The following is a 27,532-nucleotide window of genomic DNA, read 5'->3' as shown; positions in this document are numbered from 1 at the left end:
CAGCTCCCATTTTCACACACCCTGAAAAAAACCTGTGCAATAGAAACACTAAGCCTCTCACCAGGAAACAACTTCCCAGGAAACCTGACCTGACTATAAAGTGACTGTCTCCTAGCATGGGTCTGTGCAGTGCCTAGCATAATGGGGCTCCGATCTCAGTTGTGACACTCTCGGTGCTACAGAAATACAAATAAGATTAAAGAAATACATTTATCATATAAGGGTTTCACACAAATGCTAGCTCCAAGATAGAAAACAACTCGCCATCCACTGAAAAGCCCCTCTGGTGTGGATTCCACCTTTAGGGGGGAGGAAAAAAAAAAAGAGCTTTCCACCTACAAACAGAACAGGCCAGAGTGTGTGTACAGAAGTCACAACTGTAACCCCAGTATGTAACAGTCCCTACTGTAACCCCAGTATTGTAACAGACTGAAAGAGGGAGTGGAGTTCACTCCAGCCAGTTTGCACTTTTGTTACTGGAAGGAAATGTGTTAAAAGAAGTTTGAACAACGGAGCCTCTTCCCACAGCCCCTTCAGAACTGCACTCTGCCTCCCTGCTCTGTGGTGCTGCACTGGAAAGAAAGCCCCTTTTATCCCTTCCCACTTGCCACGGAGCATATACAAGACTCCAGAAGAAGCAGTTCTGTATTGAGAAATAGAGCCCAAGGCATTTGGGAGGAAATAGGCAGGGAACGCCTTCAAAGATTACCTTTGACAGATGACCTTTGACACTGCTGTGTGGTGGCTTTGATCTCTGACAGCCTCCAAACTCTCAAGCATCCAGTGAAAGAATTTCAACTGCAGTAAACTGTGCATTTGAATCCTGCTGTGGTGGCTGGACTCACTTCTGATCTTATCAAATACTCCAGACCCTTAAGAAGCACAGTCCGTGGGATCCATCTCCCCAGCCACAAGGGAACACTTAGGCCTTGTCTACACTGCCACTTTACAGCGGGGTAAACTTTCTTGCTCAGGGGTGTGAAAAAACACACCCCTGAGCACTGCAAGTTTCAGTGTTATAAAGTGACAGTGTAGACAGTGTGGCACTGCTTTAACATTGCTAGTGAAGACATACCCTTAGAGAGAGGTTTTGTACCTCTGAGTTTACAGCAAAAACCTCTATTGTGGATCTACCTGATAAACCAGTTAGGACCACATTTTCAGAAGAGCTCAATTCGCATTTAGGCACCAAAATAAGTGGTTAGATTTTCAAAAGAGCCCATTCACAGTTGCTGAGCTCTTGAAAAATCTGGTCCATAGTACAGCAACAATGCCAGAGGAGCCCCAAAGAACAGATTTTACAACTCATTTGTGTGAAACACGTTAATCAACTGTTAGCAAAGCAGATTGGCTCCAATCTCTCCTGGCAGGCATCCTTCTCCAACGTCCTCATCACCGCCTCAGAGCCAGAGTCAGACCTCCAAGGAAAGATATGGATCACTCTGAACCAGCAGTGGTTCATCAATGGTCCTGCGTTCAGCGCCATCAGTTAGCACAGATCATCTGCACGAACCCAATGGGACGTGGATTTCAAACTTCCTGTGTCAGAAGTTATTATGGCTCACAAACATGACTTCTATCCCTGCACCTTAATTTAGTCTCCTGTGCACAGAATGCCTCCTTGCATACATCACATCCCATAGGAGTACTTTCAACCAGGTCAGTTGTGACTAGTCCTCTGGGGTATCTTCATTAATGGTCTGGAGGATGGCGTGGACTGCACCCTCAGCAAGTTTGCAGATGACACTAAACTGGGAGGAGTGGTAGATATGCTGGAGGGTAGGGATAGGATACAGAGGGATCTAGACAAATTAGAGGATTGGGCCAAAAGAAATCTGATGAGGTTCAACAAGGACAAGTGCAGAGTCCTGCACTTAGGACGGAAGAATCCCAGGCACCGCTACAGACTAGGGACCGAATGGCTCGGCAGCAGTTCTGCAGAAAAGGACCTAGGGGTTACAGTGGATGAGAAGCTGGATATAAATCAACAGTGTGCCCTTCTTGCCAAGAAGGCTAATGGCATTTTGGGCTGTATAAGTAGGGACATTGCCAGCAGATTGAGGGACGTGATCGTTCCCCTCTATTCGACATTGGTGAGGCCTCATCTGGAGTACTGTGTCCAGTTTTGGGCCCCACACTACAAGAAAGATGTGGATAAATTGGAGAGAGTCCAGTGGAGGGCAACAAAAATGATTAGGGGACTGGAACACGTGACTTATAAGGAGAGGCTGAGGGAACTGGGATTGTTTAGTCTGCGGAAGAGAAGAATGAGGGGGGATTTGATAGCTGCTTTCAACTACCTGAAAGGGGGTTCCAAAGAGGATAGATCTGGACTGTTCTCAGTGGTAGCAGATGACAGAACAAGGAGTAATACTCTCTAGTTGCAGTGGGGGAGGTTTAGGTTGGATATTAGGAAAAACTTTTTCACTAGGAGGGTGGTGAAGCACTGGAATGTGTTACCTAGGGAGGTGGTGGAATCTCCTTCCTTAGAAGTTTTTAAGGTCAGGCTTGACAAAGCCCTGGCTGGGATGATTTAGTTGGGGATTGGTCCTGCTTTGAGCAGGGGGTTGGACTAGATAACCTCCTGAGGTCCCTTCCAACCCTGATATTCTATGGTTCTGTACAAGCCATGCCAGAGAAGAGAAGTCACAAATGCTAACCATCCAGGAATAAACTTCCAGTAAGTGACAGATATCACTAACGAGGCAAACATCCTGAGCCTTGCTGCAAAATCCTACACTGAATAACATGCACCCGGTCCCACTACTGGGAACCTGTCTTTCATCCCCTACATCCATTATGGCTCGCATCATGCCATGCATACATCCAGTCGATCCAGCAGCACGACCACATCTGATAGCAGAAGCTGGCTCAGAAGTGACAGACCATTCAGCAAAGAGTGTCATATCCTCTTGGGTCATTTTTATCTGTGTCTGGCTGAGGCTACACGCCAACCTCCAAGGCTCTTATTTCACACTTGTGTGTTTGCGGCTCCCTAGCTGAAGGAGCACAATGTTTGCAAGTTTGAGATTGCTGGGTAGGGATATGCACATATTTCAATTTAGAATTGCTATGAAATTTAAGCAAAAATTTTGTATGGGGCATAATTCACTATCTTTTCTCCCTACAGTCTTGAATGCATGACTATTGGGCAACATGGCTTGCTCAACTAACCAGTGAGCTAAGAATAGAAGCAGTCTATGAAACAAAACCTGCCAGGATTGGCAGCTATTTCAGGCACATTTGGCTGGTGGGACAGAATGACATAACAGGACATAAGGAGGAAGCTGTATGTGACACATCTGTAACCTCACTAAAAGCCATGGATAGGCTTAGGCACTTAGGTGGAGCTGTTGCCATTGTGTGTGCTTCTTTGACACAGAAGCATTGCAGGGACTGGGTTTGGGATGCGCTGTGACAGCCTGTCACTGTAGGACCAGTCCTTCCTATAGGAGGGAACCACGGGCCTGGATCTGAGGCCACGTCTGCACTACAGGAACGAAAGCAGCACAGCTACAGTGCTGTAGCTATGCCAACGTAACCACCCAGCCTAGACACAACCTACAGCGATGGAAGATTTTCCATCACTGCAGAAACAACACCTGCCCAACAAAGCTAGGTCAACAAAAGCATTCTTTCATCTACCTAGCTGTGTCTACACCTGGACATGCCAGGATTTTTCACACCCCTGAGTGCCATAGCTATGTCGACCTAAATGTTAAGTGTAGAACAGGCCTGACCCTGGTTGATTTCAGGGAAAGATCCAGCACTGGATTCCAGGCACAGGAGCAATCAGTGAAGGGCACAGCGGATAGTCCCACCAACGAGAGACTCTCCATTACTGCATTAGACACACACAGCACCCTTCTAGCAAACCCTTTTCTCCCACAGCACAATGGACAAAAGCAGCAGGAGGTGAAGGGGGGAATGGGTGGGGGCCGGGGCAGGGAAACTGTAGCTCTTCAATGCAGTACCACAACATGCACTCATGACAGGAAGGGGCTGGCCGTGCCCAGAGCAGGATACCGAACACAGGACCTGCAGGCTTGATCCAGCCCCAGGGCCCTTCCTTCCAACCCCCAACTCATCCCATGAGTTTCCAAGGGACCCAACCCACAGCCTTTCTGGCTCTGGGCAGAAGCCACTGAGCTGCCAGCTGTCAAGTAGCCACTCTTCAGTCACCTTGCTCTGCCCCAGCACCCCAGCCTCCCTGCCACCACTGAGCCTGCAGACTTGGGCTCCTGCTGTCCCGTGTAAGGAAATGAGGGATATTCCTCCAAAGAGGGAGGGAGGGAGGAAGAGAAGAGAAAATTCCCAAAGATGGGGTGGGAGGGAAGCATGGGGGGAGGAAAGAGAGGAAGAATATCACATGGGTGTGGGGGAAGGGGGCCCCTATCTGGACAGAGGGAGAGAGGGAACATACAGGCATTTACTCTAACAGCATCTTTAACTACAAGAAGCTGGCTGCAGCAGGACAAGCCCACAGCGTTAGCCTCTTGCCAGCAAGCTCTTTGTTCCCCAGCTCAGAGAAAGTCAGGTCCATAGCGCCTTCGGTGCAGCAGCCCCACAGTGAAGTCTTGGGAGGGACAGCTAAGGACACCTTGGGCTGGCAGCCTCTAGCCCCTCAGAGGACTCTTCCCCCCGAAAAGGGCAGAGCTAGCTGGGAGCTCCCGACTGCCGTTCCAGAACCAAAGGTGCAAGTGCAGGGGCAGCACCAGCACCAAACCCCACCCCAGCCCCCGGGGGAGCCAAGGCAGAGGGGGAGGGGCTGGCCAACCTGAGGTTGCCAGGAGGCCGCAGGGAAGGGGTTGTGACCGTGGAGGAAAGAGGCACCCTGGGAGTGAAAAAGGTGAGGGGTGGGGGAGCAGGGAGGCCTGTGAGCTGGGGAGGGAGGCGGCACTGACTGCTCATTGCAGGAGGTGAGCAGAGCTGAGACTTATAGCAGAGAGATAGTGGGGGGAGTGAATCCCACACTGCCTATGGTTGATGTTTTGGGGAGCTCAGACACAGGGGAGAGCACATAAGCAAAAAAAAAAACTGTTTCCAGTTTGGGGGTGAGGGGATCTACCTGCTAGCCACAGTCCTGGCCTCCCCTCAGTTATTCTGCCCATAAGCCACCACTTCAGCTCCCATCCACCAGAGTGCTTAAGCTAGAGTGACCACCCTAGCAAATTGGGAGGGACAGTCCCAAAATGTACATTTCAAGTCCCGGTCCCCGGCTGAATGACCCTGGGAACATTCGTCCTGAATTCCCTGCGGTGCCTACCCAAGGCTTGGGGTGGTGCCAGCTGCTTCCCAGTGGTGGGGGAGGCTGAGGTGGGCATTAACCCCCCCATCACCATAAGACCCTAATCCCTGGGTGGCATGCCTGGGGGCAGGGACACAGGCCAGGGGCTGCTCTCGGGCACCCCAGCCCCCCGCCCAGGGCAGACGGAGGGTCTGGGGTTCCCCACAATGGCCTGGGTTCCCTGGGCAGCTCTTACATGGCCCGGCTCCAGCTTTCGGCCAGGTCAGGGGGCAAGGCCTTGTGGGGAAGACAAGAAGCAGGGGCCAAGGACTCAGGGAAGAGGAGGGGCAGGGGGCCAGAGAGGGACTGAAAGTACATACCAAGACTGGATCTCTCTTTATTTCACTCACTTCCTGAGGTATTAAAAGAAGCAGTGAATAACAAACACAAGTACACAGACACTGCCACCTGCACACACCTTTGTCATGTGTGCACTAAGCACATGAGTGGACACATCTTGAAGGGGAAAGGAGTCCAGGAGAGCTGGCTGTATTTCAAGGAATCCCTGTTGAGGTTACAGGGACAAACCATCCCAATGAGTCGAAAGAATAGTAAATATGGCAGGCGACCAGCTTGGCTTAATGGTGAAATCCTAGCGGATCTTAAACATAAAAAAGAAGCTTACAAGAAGTGGAAGGTTGGACATATGACCAGGGAAGAGTATAAAAATATTGCTCGGGCATGTAGGAATGATATCAGGAGGGCCAAATCGCACCTGGAGCTGCAGCTAGCCAGAGATGTCAAGAGTAACAAGAAGGGTTTCTTCAGGTATGTTGGCAACAAGAAGAAAGCCAAGGAATGTGTGGGCCCCTTACTGAATGAGGGAGGCAACCTAGTGACAGAGGATGTGGAAAAAGCTAATGTACTCAATGCTTTTTTTGCCTCTGTTTTCACTAACAAGGTCAGCTCCCAGACTGCTGCGCTGGGCATCACAAAATGGGGAAGAGATGGCCAGCCCTCTGTGGAGATAGAGGTGGTTAGGGACTATTTAGAAAAGCTGGACGTGCACAAGTCCATGGGGCCGGACGAGTTGCATCCGAGAGTGCTGAAGGAATTGGCGGCTGTGATTGCAGAGCCATTGGCCATTATCTTTGAAAACTCGTGGCGAACCAGGGAAGTCCCGGATGACTGGAAAAAGGCTAATGTAGTGCCAATCTTTAAAAAAGGGAAGAAGGAGGATCCTGGGAACTACAGGCCAGTCAGCCTCACCTCAGTCCCTGGAAAAATCATGGAGCAGGTCCTCAAAGAATCAATCCTGAAGCACTTGCATGAGAGGAAAGTGATCAGGAACAGCCAGCATGGATTCACCAAGGGAAGGTCATGCCTGACTAATCTAATCGCCTTTTATGATGAGATTACTGGTTCTGTGGATGAAGGGAAAGCAGTGGATGTATTGTTTCTTGACTTTAGCAAAGCTTTTGACATGGTCTCCCACAGTATTCTTGTCAGCAAGTTAAGGAAGTATGGGCTGGAAGAATGCACTATAAGGTGGGTAGAAAGCTGGCTAGATTGTCGGGCTCAAGGGGTAGTGATCAATGGCTCCATGTCTAGTTGGCAGCCGGTATCAAGTGGAGTGCCCCAAGGGTCGGTCCTGGGGCCGGTTTTGTTCAATATCTTCATAAATGATCTGGAGGATGGTGTGGATTGCACTCTCAGCAAATTTGCGGATGATACTAAACTGGGAGGAGTGGTAGATACGCTGGAGGGGAGGGATAGGATACAGAAGGACCTAGACAAATTGGAGGATTGGGCCAAAAGAAATCTGATGAGGTTCAATAAGGATAAGTGCAGGGTCCTGCACTTAGGACGGAAGAACCCAATGCACAGCTACAGACTAGGGACCGAATGGCTAGGCAGCAGTTCTGCGGAAAAGGACCTAGGGGTGACAGTGGACGAGAAGCTGGATATGAGTCAGCAGTGTGCCCTTGTTGCCAAAAAGGCCAATGGCATTTTGGGATGTATAAGTAGGGGCATAGCGAGCAGATCGAGGGACGTGATCGTTCCCCTCTATTCGACATTGGTGAGGCCTCATCTGGAGTACTGTGTCCAGTTTTGGGCCCCACACTACAAGAAGGATGTGGATAAATTGGAGAGAGTCCAGCGAAGGGCAACAAAAATGATTAGGGGACTGGAACACATGAGTTATGAGGAGAGGCTGAGGGAGCTGGGATTGTTTAGTCTGCAGAAGAGAAGAATGAGGGGGGATTTGATAGCTGCTTTCAACTACCTGAAAGGGGGTTCCAAAGAAGATGGCTCTAGACTGTTCTCAATGGTAGCAGATGACAGAACGAGGAGTAATGGTCTCAAGTTGCAGTGGGGGAGGTTTAGACTGGATATTAGGAAAAACTTTTTCACTAAGAGGGTGGTGAAACACTGGAATGCGTTACCTAGGGAGGTGGTAGAATCTCCTTCCTTAGAGGTTTTTAAGGTCAGGCTTGACAAAGCCCTGGCTGGGATGATTTAACTGGGAATTGGTCCTTCTTCGAGCAGGGGGTTGGACTAGATGACCTTCTGGGGTCCCTTCCAACCCTGATATTCTATGATTCTATGATTCTATCTGATATAACTCCATAACCATGTGGAATTATACACACATGCACATAATTCTAGACAGCCTGCCAAAAACAGGCTTTAGTGGCAGAAGAAAAACAGAACTGATTAAGTTATTTATTATCTGTATTACAGTAGCAGCTAGCAGCCCTTGTCATGGATCGGGACCCACAGTGCCAGATGCTGTATGAACACAGAAAAGAGTTCCTGATCCAGACAGCTTGGTCTGTCTGTCCCTCCCACTCCCTATATGAGGAGCTTCCACACTGATGGCAGGAATAGGGAATTTGATGGATCAGAGAGCAGAGAGCACTGCATGAGAATGATGGCAGCAGCATGTAGCTGAAATTCCCTTGCCAATGGTTGTTAAAGGGATGAGTATCTCACCCTATACATAATATGCAACCAGAAAATTTGGAAAGGAGTTGGTTGGAGTGGACATATCACCTAGATCTGGGCCCAGTAGTAAATAATCCACTACTACTCAGATTGGTCACTGAGCCAGTTCCTAAAGCTACTGGTGGCTCATTGAGAAATGTCCCCTTCACTAAGACACAAAATTACAGACCTGACCCGACTGCACCCCAAAGGACAGCACTTCTGGGCAAAAATTAGGTCCTGTTTGGTTTGGATGGACTTTGATGAGAGGCCGCAGTAGCTGGGGAACATGGCTTCTCAGGGGAAGGCTAGAGCTGGGAGTCAGGTTAAAGGACAACAAGCTACTCACCTGTCCCCTCCACAGAAGGGGAGAGGACGGATTGTTTTGTTTTAAATTGTAACTCAGATGGTTTTAGCAAACAATCCCTCAGGCAGAAGGAGCCTGCATGGAGAGCTGGAGGCCACAGCAGAAAGCTGGATCTGACGACAAGTTTTACAAGCCAAGATTGGCCCTCTTACTGGCTCCACCCTAGCATGAAGAATGCAGGAACTGCACCATGCAACTGTGGTTCACCCAAAATAAACTCTGCTCAGCTCAGAACTTGCAAGACCTTCAGAAGGAGCCCATTAGGTCCTAGTTAGCATTGACTCTGTCCAGTTTGTGGGGCAATGGACAGAGCTCCTGCCTTTACAATTCCTGAGCGGAGATGTCAAAACAGAAACAGGGCAATGCAATGTGCCCAAACAGACTCCAGGGCACTACAGCATCCACAACCTGCCCTGCTGTAGAACCCCTGGTGACACCTGCCCAAGAGTCCATCTTTACTGAACATCCTCCTGCCTCATGAGACCTCTCCAAACAATCGTGTGTACTCCTGCTCTACATCCATTACCACAGCTCCCTCCATGAGGCAACTTATTTTCATTGTCCCTTTGAATGGCCGCTTAAGACAATTAAAGCTAGAAGAAAGGTCCAATGGCAGAAACAGTCATTATGGGGGTACCGCTTGAGAATAACCAATTAGTTGACAGGTCTGTGTAAATATCCCTCCTTGAAACACCACTAGGGGACACACTCCACATCCAAGTTCCCTTCTAGTCAGAGAGAGAGAAAGATGACTAACCCAGCAAAGCAGAGCAGAGCCAGCCAGGGGTTCCTCACAGCTGGAAGATTCAGCACCACACACCACCCAGCACTGATTCTAAGAACTCATTTCCACGTCGGCCACTAGGATGAGGAGATTATTCTACTCTGATCTTTCAACCTGATCCACTGGGATTCTGCCAGGATAGGGGTCACAGTTTGTAAGCTCTTCAGGGCTAGGACCATGTTTGTGAAGTGCCAGAGCAAACCAGTGGTGCTGAATAGCCACACCCAATGAGTGCTGGATGGCTAAAAGCTTGAAAACTAAAAGCCACGTCACACTAGCTCCTCAAATAAGGCAGCTTTTGCTGGGAGCCCAGTGCTCCCAAAATACTGAGGTGTGTTAAGCTTCACCTTCTCTGCCGAAGTAAATAACAAAATCTCTTGAAATCTGGAAACCAGTGCAAATGCCCAACTCCCCCTCTCCAGGTATGTACAGCTCCCATGACTTCATCCAATAGGAGTTACTCTTATGAGAGGCATCAGGCTCCTGGATATTTATACCCTTTCTAAAACACTGTAAACACAGACTTCCAACTGCATGATGCCCACTCAGTGACCTCCCTGGCCCCACCCATTCAATCAATCACTCCCTTTCTTTCCCAGCTCCCTCATCTCCTCCTAGAATTTACACCCTCTCCCTCAAAAGTCTCTGGGCCTGATTTGCACTTATCCTGAACCATGTGAGATCATTGCCATACCTCTTTTATAGTGTATATGTCTGTGCAGCACCCAGAACACTGGAAGTCCTAGACACTACCGGGGTACCCATAATAACAGCAACATACAGGAAAAGAAAAAGAGACCCTTGGATAGCACTTTTATTAATATGAATTTGCATTACAGTAGCATCTAGAGTGTCCCACTGTGCCAGATGCTCCACAGGCAGCATGAGAGATACAGTTAGTTGACAAGACAGTCAGACAAAGGAGGGAGAGAGAGATAATTGTGCTTGTAGTTAAATGATGGTGCCCAGCCTCCCTAATCCCCTTAACAAGCGGGGATTAAGGACAGACCAGAAACCAGCTGGAGAAGTTGTGAAGCTTCATCATTGATAGTCCAGTTGCATCAGTCCTGCCTTCTAACAACTAGATCTATCACCCTATCATCGATTAAAAGGGGCAGGTTTGTCTGCCAGTAATTAGTGCTGAAAACTGGAAGCCAGCAACCAAAACTGACCAAGTAATCCATGCCCTCTGGATTACTGGTGAATGACCCTCAGCCCGAGCACCCCTTTCGGGCTGACCTAGCTGAAGAATACTCTAAGGACCATAAAAAATTCTGTAAGAACGTTGAAGAGTTTACACAGAAATATGGTGAAAAGGGACCAGTGGACTAAAATCTGACACAACTGATGTCAGCAACATGTGTTGGAAGATCCGGAGCAGTGCATTTCAGACACACCACAAAGCAGGACTCTATGGAAAATTGACAAGTGCCACCTTTTGGTGTTAACTTGTGGCTGTTACTAACTTTCTACAGTTTTCTTAATCGAAAGTGGTCTAGGTAACCTGTAAAGAAAGGATTAAACGTTTAAGATGTTGTTCTTAGCAAGAAAAAAAGAAAAAAAACACTAGCACCAGGCCAGGCCCTCCAGTGATAACGCTGCTTAGGAGCATCTGATGTTGGATCCCAACACTCATGGGGAGGAGAATTTGGGGAGAAAGAATCTGCAGGACTGTGACTTGGTGTGAGAGGGCAGTGAGGGCAGTGCACAGCAGGGGCAGCACGACTGGAATACATGGCACTGCACTTCCATCCTCTTAGTGATTTATTTACTGGTACTTCTGCCTCACCAGAGCAGAACAGGCCAGAGCAGATGCTGCCTCCAAACCCAATCTGCCAAGGGTTAACTTGCTCTTGGTCAGCACCAACTCTCCTAGATGCATTTAGGAATTTTCCAAGGCCAATTAACAGCCTGCCACCTGGGTTCCAGCTACTATTTATAACATGAGTAATGGAACAGGGAGCCACCCAAGCATACCAGCTCCATTTGTTATGGCTAAAGTTGAACCTCAGAGGTTGTGTCCTGCTTAGTAAACAGTAGTCTCGCGTGTTCCCAATGCACCTTCATTGTGGGGTTAGCAACTGCTGGATAAGGCACTGCTGGGAAGTCTGGGATACCATTCCCCAGAGCAGTGTGAGCTCCCAGTTAAAGGCAGAAACAGCGACACAGCAGCCAGCCCCTACCCCAGGGGACTCTACTCTGCTCTCCTCCCTGGGCTCTCATTTCTGCCTCTGCATTCCCATGAAGGAACTGTTTTTCTCACTCACCTGCTAGGTCTTGTCTTTTACACCAGGTCTACACTAGGAAAGTAGGTCAGTATAACTACATCGCTCAGGAGGGCGAAAAATCCAGCCCCCGAGCAACTCATTAAACTGACCTAACCCCCGGTGTAAACAGCACTAAACTGACAAGAGAATTCTCCCATCGACATAGCTACTTCATAGCCTTGTGAGAAAGTGGATTAACTATATCAATGGAAGAAACTCTCCCATCAGTGTAGATAGCATCTTCACTGAAGAACTACAGTGACCCCACTGCAGCGTTTTAAGCATAGACCTGCCCTACACTTTAAGCTCTTCTAGGAAAGGATTATTGTTTGCTATAGGTTTATACAGTGTGTAGCACAATGGGTCCTAAACTGGCTAGTCTCTAGGTGCTACCACTATATAACTATTAAATAAGCAGGTTCCTAACCCCATTTCTCTGCACTTGGTTGAACAGAAAAGAAGTTTGTAGTTAAACACAAAATGCAAAGCTCTTTCATCCAAGTATTAGAGTCACAGGAGACATTCACAGACACTGCCCCCAGCTGGAGTCCCTGACACTTCCTCTGAGGGCTGCATGTCCCCAAGGAACCATCATGATGGTTTCCCTCCCCACTACCCCAGACAACGCACATAAAAACTGTCACTCTAGGAAGGCTATAGAGAACTGATGCACTCAGTAGACTCCAGGCCCAGCTGCCACTGGATCTCCTACCTATTAGCAGTAAATTCAGCCAGCACTTTTTCATTGCTGTTGCCCATTTTCCACCCCATTCCAACAGCATTCAGGTCATAGAATATCCCCGCCCCCACAGCTACTGTCATGGCAGCTCAAGAGCAGCACCAGGATGGAACCACCACTTTTACCTTGTGTCCTGTAGTTTTAGAGGGCTTTCACACTCTAATGCTGTGGATGTGTCATATACAGTTGGCAGCCAACAGCTTAGCTTCTGGATCCTCTTTATTGTTTTGGGTGGGTCTATAAGTGAGACGGGCAGTGAGCTGCCCTGTGCTCCTTCCCTACGGGAGGCCAGTCAAACCCATTGTGAGGAAAGCTGAAAATGCAGAACTGGATGTAACATATTGGCTTTGAACCCTTTTGATTCTTCAGTCAAAGACAGCTGCACATTCTGAGGCAGGGCCACCCAGCTGTAATGAGGCTTTTCAGACTCAACCAGGCCAGGATATTCTCGTTCAGCTTTTGCTCACTTTCCCATGGTAACCAACTGCATGAGAAATACAGCAAAGATGGGGTTAATATGCACACAGCAAACAAGGCCTGTGACAGGAAAAGAGGCATCTTGGCTCAGGACTTCAGGGAGTACAGCAAGATAATGAAACACAGGCCCTGGGAAGTGCTCTGAACACAACTGCTCACAGGAGTGACTCACCTACCCATTCTGCACTGGCTGGCTCCCCTTCTTATCCCCGGTGGCTGGTGGTGGACTGAACGCTACACAGTGATGGGGTGGCAGAGCTCAGAGCAGAGATCAGACACATGGCCAGAGGCAGAGGAGCCTGTCCAGGCTGGGAAGAGCAATGGGTAACAAACCAGATCAGAAAAACAAGTCTTCGGACAAGAGGACAATTCCAGACCCTGGATGCTGAGAATCAGGGAGGTAGGGGAGCACAGAAAGGAATCATAGGAGCTAGAAATGAGACAAGAGTCTTAAGTGGCCAAGACTGACCCCACTGCAAGAGCAGGCTCTTGCTCCCCGAGATGGGATAGCATCAGCACAGCATCTCACATCAGAGTTTGGGCAAAAATCCAGCTCTCACCAAGCTGAACATGTCTCACCTCATGGCCCAATCTGCACCGGATCAGAGTGGAGACACATTCCCTTCCCCCTGCACAGCAGGAAAAGGGGATACAAATGGTGGTGTGTTACGAGACAGAGTGAGTGAAAGCTGATGGAATGTACACTCCACTGTGGCGGGAGGCTGAGGGTGTAGCAGAGAAGGCAACCGACAGGAGGGAACCAGACTGACAAGATGCACGGAGCTGCTTTATCTTGCACTCTCTGCAATGCTGCCAACTGATGATTTTATTCATAAGACTCATGGGTTATGGAGTTCCTCCTAAAGCACCATGCTGGATTCAGGGGGTTACATGGGAATCTCAACTTTCATTTAAAAAAAAAAAAGTGTTTCTATCCCTCCTGACTAGAGGAAAAAGCTTGAGAGCATGCACCCCAAAGGCTCCAGTATTTTAAAAAATCTCATGATTTTTGGAGCCTGACTCATGATGCGTGAATTCTTGGGGATGGTGATCACATTCTCCTGTGAGACGCTCTTTGTGCTCCACCCCCATGTGTGTAAATTACACCACCTTTCACTCATGCCAACTAACCAATAAGCGATTAGCAGTGCCATTCACATCCCCACAGACATTACCACAAGCACCGGACTCGAGTCATCCAGCACCAAATGGCTCTGACTAGAACAACTTCAGCTCCTTGATAGAGACAAGACCAAGCTCCCCATATCAGACACAAATCTAGGGTTTTATTTTAAGCCTTCTGAAATGTAAACATACAATTGAGAGCCAAAAATCCAAGCACTGAGGCCTCTGCTCTAGCAACAAAACTGATCTGAATTCCCAAAAAGCAAAATGCAAATCCAGACCCACAAACTCATCTGAGCGGAGAAGGCTCATTACTAAAGGCTTATCTACACTTACAGCATTGCAACTGCACTGCTGTAGGGCTTAGTGAAGATGCTACCTATGCAGCATACCAAGCGTAAGTACTCCACCTCCCCAAAAGGCATCAGCTATGTCACTGACATAAAACACTGTCTACACTTGGGGTTAGGTCAGTATAACTGTGTCACTCAGGGTGTTGAGTCCCAGACTCCTGAGTGACATAGTTATACTGACATAGTTTGGTAGTGCAGACCAAGTCTAGGTCTGGATACTAGTTTGGATATTATTATGTAGTATCTGTATTCTAGAACCACTGAAAGGCTCCAGAGCAGATCAGGACTCCACTCTGCTGGGCACTGTGCAAGCACACAATAAGAGACAGTCCCTGCCCTGGAGAGCTTCCAGTCTAAATTCAGGCAAGATGCAACAAGCTGGTGTAAGAAACAAGTGGAAAGAGTGTGCACACGCATGCACATGCGTGGCCCCCACCCCACCCCAGGATAAGAGAGCCAGGAATATGTGGCTGCATGGAATGGCTTTGTGCCCTTTACACATTTGAAGCTTGTAAGATATTAACCAACAGGAGATATTAACAAGGTCAGAAATCTCTGCTGATAAGATCTAAACTGCCCTGACCCCTTTCCTCAGATTCAAACCAAAGCCCCAAACTTTTTCTGACATGCAAACTATCTGACTGCTGTTTTGTTTTCACTCTCTTGCTTCCTACTCACATCAGGCAGCTGAATAGGAAATGCTGAAATCCCAGGAGTGGCTCAGCCCAAATCAGGAAGTACTGGAAATCTTCCAAGAAAGCCTGTGGTTTCCAGGCCGAAGAGCTCTGCACACATCTGGTCATAAGCATCACATTTTTATCTCCACAGAACTTGAGCCCCACCCTTCCCTGCCCAGGCCCAGAAATAAAGTACACAGCTGGGACTAGAGGGAAAGCACACCTGAAGGGCAGTCACTGCACCCTTTATACAGTAGGTCGGTCAAGAGGAAATCTACCTATAGTATGTTCAGTTGCCTAGTGCTGCTACATACCCCAGGTGCTTGGGCCGGCAATGTCTCTGGTTCTCCCAAACTCAGAGAAGGGCACACATGCAGTGATGTTAATTTCAGATATTTCTAAATCCCCAGATTGGTGACTGGGTGGGAGGTCCGAAGAAGCACTGCTCCCTCTTAGGATGATGCCCTTTCCTTCCCATGCAGCCAGTGCCTCTGACTTCAGCACATGTCATTGGGGTTTCAGGTCTCAGAGAAGATGCTGCATGTGCTAAGGTGAGAGTTCTTAACAGTAACACATTACACTGATGCCCAGGGGTGCCTAGTGCAAGCTCTAGTCCCTTCCTTCCTCTGCTCCAAGCACACTGGGCAGATTTAGATCTCTAAATAAAGTGGCCCCTATTCTTGCCCAGCACACACACACCTGAGCCAAACCTCGCCCAGATGGCACAGCATCACCACTTCTGTAGAAGTCCCTGAATATAGCCTAGTTACAGGGCTGGGCAGAGTATCTATCCAAATCCCCCTTTCTACACACTAAAGCCATGCTAACGTGGGAAGTGCTGGAAGCTCAGTTTTTCTGGAACATCAACAGTGTCAAGCAGAGCAAGGTCTGGATGCCCAGGGCACTACAGTGACGTTTCAGTTCCCAAGACAGAGCCAAACACACCTCCTATGGTAAGGGTACCACCAATATTGCCCACTAGTCAGCTCCGAACACCCATATGGGCCCAGCCTGGTACCTCAACAAGACTCAAACATGGCTACAAATGGCCACTTATGGAGGCTTTGAGGTACTATATACTGCTCATGTCCCTTTTTATACAAAATATCACAGTGGCATCTCAGCCAAAACGTCCAAGGAAGGTAACATACAACTTTGCAGCGTGGCCAACTCTTGCAATTTTATTGTGAGTCGCATGATAGCTCATGAAGAAAAGGAGGACTTGTGGCACCTTAGAGACTAACAAATCTATTTGAACATAAGCTTTCGTGAGCTCATGTTTCTCCTTAAAGCTCCAGCTCCGGCAGTCAAATAATTACATGAGAATATCAGCTTTCATTTAAAAAAAAAAAAGTGTAAGTTTCTAGCCCTCATGGTTGTTATCGAAATATTGAAAATATGATTCCTGGAGGCTAAAAAAAACCCAGACAGCTAATAAAGAGACCCAAATTTATTATTTTTTAAAATAATGATTTTTAAGGTACTCTTGATTTGGGGGGGCCCTTAGTCATGTTTTTTGAATACTTGGGTTGGCAATATTTGTGTAGTTAGTGAACTGCCTTAGGGCTTGGCTACATGGGGACACTCAGGAAAGTTAAAATGAATTAACCAAAGCTGTGAAGTTAAAACACATTAATTCCTATGTGGATGTTCTCATTCAGAAGTGGCCTTAGTTCACTGCAGCATTAGCCAGGGGGTTAATTCACATTAACATCACAGCTTATAGGTTCATAGATTCTAAGGGCAGAAGGGCCCATTGTGATCTCTAGTCTCACCTCCTGGATAACCCAGGCCATAGAACTTCCCCAAAATAATTCCTAGAGCAGATCTTTAACATCCACTCTTGATTCCAAGCTTACTTTGTCTTAACTTTCCTGAGTGTCCTGCATAAACAAGCCTTGGCGTTATCCACTCTCTAGGTCCAGCATATCCAGGAGGGTGACAGAGATGCACTGGGCTCACTTGGATACTCCTTAACCTGGACATTCCCTTACATCTATGTCCAATGCAGTTTCCTGCCAGGGGTACAAACACCACCCTCCTGTTAATGGCATAAGAGTCTTGTTTTAAATACCATGAGATGCCATCACACACACAATCCCCAGCACTTATCTGACACCAAGATGGCAGTGCACAGTCTACCACAGAACCAGAGAGTGGACATGACACTCACCGCACACTGTGTATCTCAGAACAACAAGACCCCCAGACTTAAACTCACACTAGCATCATGCAGGATGGGACTGGATGATTCTGCAGTATCCTGCATCAGATACTGACCAACTTCATCTGAGGAAGACAGGCTATGATGTTAGGACTCTGGAGGACATACGCAGAGCTAACTAATCTCCACAAGACCTGTTCCTTCATTTCCAGATGGGTTAAACATCCTGCTTGCCTTAGACTGGGTTCCTCAAATTACCCTACAATGTTTTGCTTTGCAGAGACTTGATGCCTGCGTCTCCCTCAACAGCCACCTGTGAAGGGACCTCCTGATGCCCTGGCTTCGAGAACTCCTGCTCTGTGCAGACAAAGTAGGACTCATCTTCCCTAGGGGGAACCATCACTTGCCTACTGTCCATCTAAGGCACTGGGCTCTCTCCATTACACCAGCAGCCCTGAGAGTCATGGCAGGGTACACACCCCAACCAGACAGACTGCTCTTGGGAAGAGAAACCTTGCCCCACTTCCACGAACACCCAGCCACCCCGTCTCTGAACATGGGACCCAGGGAATCCCACCGCTCAGCTGCCTAAGGCCTCCCTCTCAAGCCGGGGCGGGGAAAGGGGGCGTGGAGAGGAAATCCCTGCGGCTGGTTGACTAAGTCCATTGCATGTCGCAGGGCCTAGTCATGTGGGGAGATGCAAAAATAGCTCAATCTCCTTTCTCATTTCCCTTTTCTCTGTATCCCAAGCCTGGGCGCAGCCCCCCCTGCTCTGCTGGCGCAGCGAGCTCCGACCCATGCTAGTGCCCCACGGGTTCTCTGCACCCGGCCCGGCCCGAGGGACAGGCGGGGATCACTTACTCTGGCTGGAGGCGCCGCTTCCTTGGGCCAAGCTCACACTCGCTTCTCCTCCTTTAATTCCATCTGGGGAGAAAACAGAATCCGACTCGTAAATGGTGTTGAGCATCTGATGTAGCCCTGGCATGGAGCCTGCTGCCGGAGCCCAGGCCGGGGGTCAGCGGGGGCAGAGGGGCAACTCAGCCATCTCCAGCCAAGGCAGTGGGCGTCAGAGCCGGGCTCGGCCGCTCTCGCATCCAGGCAGCTGCTTCCTGCCGGCTGCTCCTTCAGCTGGAGGAGGGGCAGGGCGAAGGGGCTTCCCTCGGTGCCATGATCTCAGCCCCGCCGCTCAGGCGGCCCGCGGCAGCGCTCAGGAACCAGCGAGAAGCTGAGCGCCGCCCATCCCCGTGCGCTCCGAGCCCCGCGCCCCGGCTCCGCTCCGCTCCGGGCTTTCCGTGGCCGATACACCTGCGGCGGCCTCCCCAGCCCGTGCCAGGCGCAGAGACAGCTCCGGGAGGGGCTCGCCCCGAAACAGCCTGAGCGCAGGAGCCGGGCTCCGAGCGGGGCACGGAAAAAAGTTGCATTGTTTGCGAAGGGCGCTCGTGATTGGCCGGGCCGCAGCCAATGGCAATCGAGCCAGGAAAGTTTGCAATTGAAGTCGAGCGAGCTGCATCCGCAGAGAACGCTCGGGCCGGGCCGGACCGGACCAGGCCGGGCCAGCTTCCCACCTGCCCGGCCGGGGCTGGGGGGGCTCGCTCCGCAGCAGCCCCCTCGCCGCAGCTCGCACTGGCTCCGTGGAGGGGGCTGAGCCGAGGTGGCCCCCGCCCGCGTGGGAGAGCTCGTACTCCGCATCCACGTTGTGCAAGGCAGGCGCGGCTCTGGTGCAACATCCCCCAAGGATCTGCGGGGAGCGGGCTGCGGAGGGGCGCTCACCCAGCGGGGCCGGGGCACATCCAGAATCATTCTGGTGCCCCGGCGAAAGGCACCAGAGATGAGCCCCGACTCTGGCCCTCGTCCAGTGGCAGCCACCCCTAAGTGTCATTTAGGGGGCACCAGTTTGAGCCCCTCCCAACAGCAGGATTGAGGTAGTGCTCAGCTCCTGGTTGCGCAGGGTGTCCCACGGGACCAGTGGGACACTCAGAGGTCAGGACCTAGCTCTGAGCAGGCAGCTGTGCTTCCCAGGCCTGGCAAGTCTCACGGTGGTTGCTGTTTTCTGAAAGCTCAGCTTCTGGAGTTAGGTGATTACCTGGCCTCTGCCCCCTGCTGCTTTGTGTGTGTGTGTGTGTGTGTGTGAGAAGTAACTTTATATTGGTCATGACTGCACAAGCGAAGCTTGAAAACACGAGCCCCTAAAGGTTCAACCTCTAGAAGGCAAATAAAATAACCCAACATGTTTATTTTGAAATTTTGGAGGCCCAACTCACAACTTTTGAACTCTGGAGACTTGCAGAACTGAATCACTACAGCCAGAGAGCAAGCTGGCAGATTAGTAACCTGTCTCCCAGACACTGCAGAGAATGAGCCACTCTGCAGGAGCTGGGGAAATCTGGGCAGAGCTATTAGAAGGCACTACTGTCTGTTCCCAAAGTCTCTCCTTCCCCATCAGTGAGAGGGTCCCCTGCAGTGTCTTCTCTCAACTATTATTATTTACTGAGCGCCAACTGGTGGTCTAGAGCAACAGAAACCTAACAAGACAGGCATTGTGCTGTAAAGACTATCTCAGACACAGCCATCACAGCACGTGCACACACATATGCACCATGCTCACTGAGGTGCATGGATTTTGCAGTGATCATGCTTAAAAGGCTTTGCAGGAGGGATCTGAAGGAGAGGGAGAAGCATGGACAAAGTGGGGGAGTATAAGAGCCAGCATAGAGCTGAAAGAAGGGGAGGGAGACAAAGGGGCAACTCAAGGAGAAGTTTTGGAGAGTGGGTGTTTCAATGCAGGCAAGCAGAGATGGAGGTAGGGCCAAGGTAGGGTTGGCAGACTGTATCAAGGGATGGGCCAACTGTGCTGGAAAAAATAAGAAAACATCCCAAGCATTACATCAAATGAACTGAAATTAACTCAAAATCATTTCTGGTGACAAATATTTCTGATATCTTCCACAATCTTGCTACCTCTGTGCCCATCCTGGTTTCTTCCAGAAGTAAAAGCTGAAAGAAACTATGTTAGGATTTTTTTCTAACATCTATCACCATAATGTTGAACCTGCAGAAGGCCAAACATAGTATGAGAAGACTTCTGTGGTCTGTATCACTTCAAACTACCATGGCTGTTTCCTGTGCACTCTGCACCTTTATACTTGGGAACTCTGCTTGTCAGTAGCCACAGTTTATTCACAATCTGTAGCAAAGGAGATGCACATACTGTTCTTTCCTGATGTTGTTTTCCTTAATCTAAAATAAGTCACATGACTGAAAGGACATTTGGCTCATTGTATGTGAAGAATCAGACACTTATTGAACTAAACCTCCACGTTTGGAGGTTCCCCCGTTTTCAGTTGTAATACATTTTAAACTTATTGAATTAATAAACATATGTGACCACTAAAGAGACTCTGACTGGCGATCGGAAATATGACTCCCCTCATCAGAAAAGTAACATATAGTCTGCATCATCTCAGGCTTGTTTCTTACACTTACCCAGAGGGGAGTTAAGAAAATCACTCACATGACACTTTTTGCACATAGCAATTATTTCTTAGTGGAAATAATGAAACAGACAAGGTCTGGTGTTCCATGCCCTGTATGACACTAGGTTCCTGGGACTTAGTCCACATCTTGGAGCAGAGTTCACAGCACGAAAAACACCATTATGGTTGGCACTAATTGGCTCATATGTTGGCAGCCTGAATAGAGGGACCAAGTTCTGAAGGGGAGCATGAAGATAGGACCCCGCTCTCACCCACAGAGATGTCTCACAGTCAGGGCTGAGCCATATTGGCTGGGGGTATTCATAGAATATCAGGGTTGGAAGGGACCTCAGGAGGTCATCTAGTCCAACCCCCTGCTCAAAGCAAGACTAATCACCAATTTTTGCCCCAGATCCCTAAATGGCCCCCTCAAGGATTGAACTCACAACCCTGAGTTTAGCAGGCCAATGCCCAAACCACTGAGCTATTGCTATTGCCCCCTGCCCCCTGGGGAAGTTTCTGCTGCCACTGCCCATACTGTACTTGCTGCATGAATACAGAGGATAGAAATGCCATGGGAGGGATGGGGCAGCAAACAACTTTGTTCATCAGGGGCCTCATTCGTAATTCTAAAGTCAGAAGGAACCATTGTGATTAGAGCAGATCTTTTTAAAAAAATCCAATCTTGATCCTGTTCCTGCTCCCAGAGAAGTCAGTGGAGAATTTACTATGGGAGAAGGACTGAGTCCTAAAACTAGCACATGCAGTTGTCTGTCCTGCTGATGTTTGACAAACTTCCAGCATGTGCATGGCTGAAGCATTCTTTTCCACCGGTAATGTGGAACTTATTAACCAGAGTGCACGTGTCCTTGCATGTCTGAGGTTACTGCAGCTTGTCATAAATCCCAGAGCCAAGGGGGTGAAGAAAATTTCAGGGTAAGGTTGGTTAGATGCAGGAACTTAAGAAAACAGCCTGTTGCAGCAATGTTTTTCAGCTTTTTACCTTCTTTCCCAACCTGCCTCCCTGCGCTGCCCTGCTCACAATAAAACAGTGCAATGATATGCTTTCTAGAGAGAGTTCAGCATGGGGACCTGAGTTACAGGCTGAGTTTAAAGACAAGAACTGTGAATTGCAATTTTACTGAAGTTTTTTAAAGCTGGTGGCATTTCAATGATGCTCATCCATTGCCTATTCCTCTATTCACCACAGTCCACCTGACAGCTCAAATGTCAGGAGCGATATGATACATAGAAAAAAGTCTGTCTGTTGAGACCTCACCCAAAACCCTATGAAGCTAATGCGAGGAGCAATCGTTCATTTCCAGGAGCCTTTGTGCTCAGGGCCCTCAGTCAGCAGAGACACTTAGTCATCAAGGCTCCATCTTCTCTGTTAAGGCCATTCACTCCAATTCTGCACCCCTGAATTCCCACTGACTTCAGTGGTGCAGGATTAGGCCCTTTGATGGGGAGAGAGACACACACACTGAAAGGATGAGGTTGCCATTGTCAGATTGCTGCCATTTCCTGCATACAGCCCTGGGGACTCAGTTACCAGTGACACTTCCTTTCAAATGGTCACATAATTGGTATTTGATACACCCTGCTTGGAAACCAAGGGAAGCTACTGACTGAGACACAAAGCAGGATGGAGCCATACAATTAACACAGCCAACCTCATCTATTACTATGACAGGTTTCAGAGTAACAGCCGTGTTAGACTGTATTCGCAAAAAGAAAAGGAGTACTTGTGGCGCCTTAGAGATGAACCAATTTATTTGAGCATAAGCTTTCGTGAGCTACAGCTGAGCTGTAGCTCACGAAAGCTTATGCTCAAATAAATTGGTTCGTCTCTAAGGCGCCACAAGTACTCCTTATCTATTACTATGTATATTAAGCTCCCAAGTCTATGATGTTTATAAATATAATAATGTTAATAAAGGATATTCATGGGATCACAGGCTGCCGTGAACATCTGTCTTTAAGGGTTCTGGGCAAGGTTACCACACCAGCTCTCTCAGAAAGGGGAAAGAAAGGAAGAGACGCAGCATGAAAAGTAGCAGCTACATAAAATAGTGACCTGGACCAGAGGAGGCCATTTGAATGCTGTTCTTTACCATATCTAATGGTACCAGAGTAAAAGAAACACAATGGAATTAAAATCCAACAAAATTGGAGCAAACAGTTTTTTATACAATATATAATTAACAAGTGGAACTTACACATGATCTTATTGAGTCAAAATAGCTTAGCATACATGAATAAAAGGATTAGACGCTTATGATATAAGAGTGTTAGTGTCTCCAAAGTTAAGGTTTGACCCAAGCTGTCATGTTAAGAGCCAGTGTTTCAAAGTGCTCTAAAATCCACATGTATATTCCATTTGTTTTGAAAACTGGCATGCCTTATTGGGGATTGGTTTTGAGTTATTGGTGCCAAATTTGGGGTCATTTGGGTAAGGGGTTCCAGAGATACCCTGGAAAAATGGACCTGTCACTCTATTCTCACAGTCTTTTAAAGCTTTATTGCACACATCTTTAGCTGAAACTATGGCCTTGATCTGCCTCACAGTGTCCTCACTCATCAGATTTGACCTCAGTGACCATCAGGCACCTAGTTCCAGGTATGGGAAGCAATACTTAAAAAAATAATGAGAGGGTCTGTCTCACTTCTCAGGGATGTGCACCAATAAAAGTGATTTGCACATGTGCCATGAGATTGGTGTGCCTGGGAACAGTGCTGTGTGGTGACTACCGGAGGAGGAGCTCAATTCACGTTGCAGCTGGGGACCATGCAGTAATCTTTGAATCTAAGCAGGACCCAAAGACTGTGATTTCCACTCCTTGCACAATGTGAATTTTCTGAGAATGTGTGGCATGCATATTATTGCTTCTGCCGGGCAATCAGGGAAGCTTTGCCCAAAGCGCAGGCAAAGTGGAGACACACCAGAACCAATGTTTGAAAGTGCTCTAAAAGTCCACCTGCATAGGGAAATTGTCTTGAATAGTGATGTGCACCACCACAGAAGCTGGGGTATACTATGGTGCAAACTTAAGGAAATTTAGTTGAGATTCCTGAAATACAGCTCCCCCTCAAAAATTAGCTGCTTTTAAAATGGTCATAAATACATAGATTTATGGATTTCAAGGCCAGAAGGGACCATTGTGGTCATCTATTATCCTATATCTCCAGCATAGCACAGGCCAGAGGACTTCCCTGAATTAACTCCTGTTTGAACTAGAGCAGATCTTTTAGAAAAACATCCAAGCCTGATTTCAAATTTGCCAATGAAGGACAATGTACCATAACACCTTGGTAAATTGTTCCAATGGTTAATTACCCTCACAGTTAAAAACTTGTACCTTATTTCCGGTCTGAATTTGTTTAGCTTCAACTTCCAGCCTTTGGATCGTGTTATATCCTACACTTCTAGATTGAAGGGGCCATTATCAAGTATTTGTTCCCCATGTACAATCATAGAACCATAGTGTTAGAAGGGACCACAAGAGTAATCTAGTCTAATCCCTTGCCAAGATGCAGGATTTGTTGTATCTAAAACAGGGGTGGGCAAACTACGGCCCGCGGGCCGGATCCGACCTGCCAGCTGTTTTAAGCTGGCCCTCGAGCTCCAGCTGGGGAGCAGGGTCTGGACCTTGCCCCGCTCCGGGGCTCCAGCCGGGGCACATTGTTGGGGCCGCTCCACGTGCTCCAAGCCCCCCTCGGATTCCTACGCGCTCCAATAGCCCAGCTCCAATGGCCCCCTCCGGTGCTTCAATGGGAGCTGCAGGGGCGGTGCCTGTGGACGGAGCAGCGTGCAGAGCCGCCTGGCTGCACCTCCACATAGGAGCTGGAGAAGGGACATGCTATGCCTCTGTTAATGCAACCCAAATTTGTATTTGTTTTTTTGCAACAGCATCTCATTGTTGACTCATGTTGAGGTTGGGATCCACCACAACTCCCAGATCCTTCTCAGCAGTGCGGCTGCCAAGCCAGTTATCCCCCATTCTGTATTTGTACATTTAGTTTTTCTTCCCTAAGTGAGGCACCTTATATTTGTCTCTGTTGAATTTCATTTTGTTGTCTATAGCCCAGTTCTCCATATATTGGGCTAGAATCCTCTGAATTTTAGATTATCCACCAAAGTGTTAGTAATCCCCCCCTCTCCCCAGCTTTGTGTCATCTGCAAATTTGATCAGTATGCTCTCTATTCCTACATCCAGGCCATTAATAAAGATGTTAAACAACACCAGACACAGAACAGATAACTGTGGAACCCCACTTGAGACCTCCCTCCAATCTCACATCATGTAGATACTAATAGATTGTGATCAAGTCACCTCTTAACCTTCTCTTTGTAAAGCTAAATAGATTGAGTTCCTTGAAGCCTGGTCTGCACTAAAAGTTAGGTTGATCCAGCTATGTTGCTCAGAGGCATGAAAAATCCACACCCCAACCAGCGTAATTAAGTCAACCTAACCCCCAGTGTAGACAGCACTAGGTCGATGGAAGCATTCTTCTATCAACCTAGCTGCCATCTTTCAAGGAGATGGATTACCTATGCTTATAGGAGGACCCCTCCCACTGGTGTAGGTAGTGTCTACACTGAAGTGCTAGAGTGGCACAGCTACAGTGTTGCAGCTGAGGAGCATTTCAAGTGTAGACAAGCCCTGAGTCTATCACTATAAGGCATATTTTTGAATCCTTTAATCATTCTTGTAGCTCTTCTCTGACCTCTCTCCAATTTATCAACATCCTTCTTGAACTGTGGACACCAGAACTGTACACAGGATTCCAGCGGCAAGAACCTCCCTAATCCTACTCAAGATTCCCCTGCTTATGCATCCAAAGACCACATTAGTCCTTTTTGGCATAGTATCGCTCTGGAAGCTCATGTTCAGCTCATTACCCAGCATGACTCCCAAGTCTTTTTCAGAGTCACCGCCTCCTAAGATAGAATCCCTCATCCTATAAGTATGGCCTACCTTCTTTGTACCTAAATGTTTGCAGAAAGCATCTCCCACCAACATCGCGCAGTGAACCCAAGTGGATATGCCAGTGAAACTTAGGTCACTCAGGGGGTTGTTTTTTTCACACTCCTGCGCGACGTAAGTGGTAGTGTAGACATGGCCTGAAGTACTACAGTGACACAGCTGCATACATGAAGACAAACCCCCAGTGCTCAGATCAGGGCTGAGGGGTTGGGGAGAACGGCCATGCTCAGTGCATGCCAAATATCCATAGTGCTGAAACTGGGAGAGAGGGGAAGAGAAGAACCAGAGATGAATGGGGCAGTTCATGCCTCAGAACTATTGTTTCAGACTGCATTCTCCGTGTGGTTCTCATTTAACTGAGAACATTCTACTGAGGTGAACAGACCTTGTCACACCCCAACGAACCTGCATGCTGCAGACAGGTGTGCAGAGCCCTTCCCCCTGTGCTAGCCCCTGATGTGGAATAGGCACTCTGGGGTCAAGTCTACACTAAAAACTTCTGCCAGCACAGCACTGCCAGCCAGGGGAGCGATGAGATGTGATCCCTGCCCAACAGAGCAGTGCTGGCAAAAGCCCCCATGTAGATGCAGTTACATTGCTGGGAGGAGGTGGGACAGGCCTGGAATAAGTTATACTGGTGAAAGCTCAGTTTTGCCAGTATAAGCTGCATCCACTCTAGGAGTGCTTTGCCAGCATAGCATAAAGGTGTAGATACTCGAAAAGGGCTCCTAGTGTAGACCTGGCTTGGGTCTCCCTGCCCTTCCCCTTTCCTGCATCCAGCTGGTAGATGCACTCCCCAGAGCCCATCGCCTACCGCCTCTTCTCCCCATGGCCCCTCTAGCCCTACTGGGGGCATAGAGGAGCCAGGAAGAGGACAGTAGCTGTGGGGCAGTGAGATGTGTCCAAGAACCCCGTCATGTCTCCTCATTGGGATCCCTTAATATTGCACCTCTCACTATCACCGCTTCCTCAAAAAACCAGGGCAAATTCATTGCCCAAAACCTTCAGGCTGGGGCATCACTCAAAGTGGGGAGAATGAAGGTTGTGGGGGGCCTCTTTTGGGACACATTACCTGAACTCTTTATTTCCTGGTTTTCAGAAGTTTGAATTTAGCCACCCTCCATGTTCTGGAAGGGCACAAGCCAGTGCTGGGCAACCTTAACTCTACATTACAAAGTTCTGCTGGGCACTGAGAATGTGTTGCCAATGCCAACCATTCACAAATCAGGAGTCCGGGCCCCAAAATCACGAGATTAAAACCTCATAAATGTTGGTTGGTTTTATTTGCCTCCTGGTTTCTGAGCATTTACGGTTCATTCAGGCTACAGTTCAAGGTTTCCTCTGCAACTACAAGGGAAATTACACTGTTTAAAAAGGAAAGTTGAAATTCTCATGTGCCTCCAAGTGGCTGTAAGAAAAAAAACAAATATTGCAAGACCCACCATAAAATCATGAGCACTCTCAACATTATTCAAGAGAGTGTTAGAACCGGGTGAAGTAGACATCTGTTCCCCTAGTGGAATGGCAGCGTCTGGAGGGACAGTTACAGCCATTCAAACATTTTACAACATGTTCATACATTCTTAGATTTCAAAGCAAAGAGGGCCCAGTGGGATCCTCTACAATATGGACTTCCTGCCTAACACAGCACAAAGCACGTATTCTGTAGCTACAGCTGAACCTCTTCCCAGATGGCAGCTCGCTGGAATGAATCCCTGATTCCATACAGCTACACCTAACACAGTGAGAATCATAGAATCATAGAAGATTAGGGTTGGAAGAGACCTCAGGAGGTCATCTAGTTCAACCCCTGCTCAAAGCAGGACCAACTCCAACTAAATCATCCTAGCCAGGGCTTTGTCAAGCCGGGCCTTAAAAACCTCTAAGGATGGAGATTCCACCA

General features: G+C 48.4%; 1 protein-coding gene across 7 annotated transcripts in view; it reads right to left on the bottom strand.

The window, feature by feature from the left end:
- Nucleotides 1–27,532, bottom strand: part of HDAC7 (histone deacetylase 7) — a 243,150-nt gene that overhangs the window by 116,318 nt on the left and 99,300 nt on the right. For 5 of the 7 annotated variants that reach the window (XM_075121816.1, XM_075121815.1, XM_048834436.2 and 2 more), the window contains one exon: nt 18,030–18,092. The exons of 1 other annotated variant lie outside the window; for it this stretch is intronic. In XM_075121816.1, the coding sequence (XP_074977917.1) occupies nt 18,030–18,092 (63 nt within the window). Of the gene's footprint in view, nt 1–18,029; nt 18,561–27,532 lie in introns of those variants that run through there. One more of the 7 variants, XM_048834435.2, reaches the window with a different exon arrangement.

This window comes from Caretta caretta, chromosome 20 (assembly GCF_965140235.1).
Source record: "Caretta caretta isolate rCarCar2 chromosome 20, rCarCar1.hap1, whole genome shotgun sequence".
Classification (NCBI taxonomy): domain Eukaryota; kingdom Metazoa; phylum Chordata; order Testudines; family Cheloniidae; genus Caretta; species Caretta caretta.
Note: the sequence above shows the minus strand (reverse complement) of the source record. Positions and strands in the feature narration are given on the sequence as shown.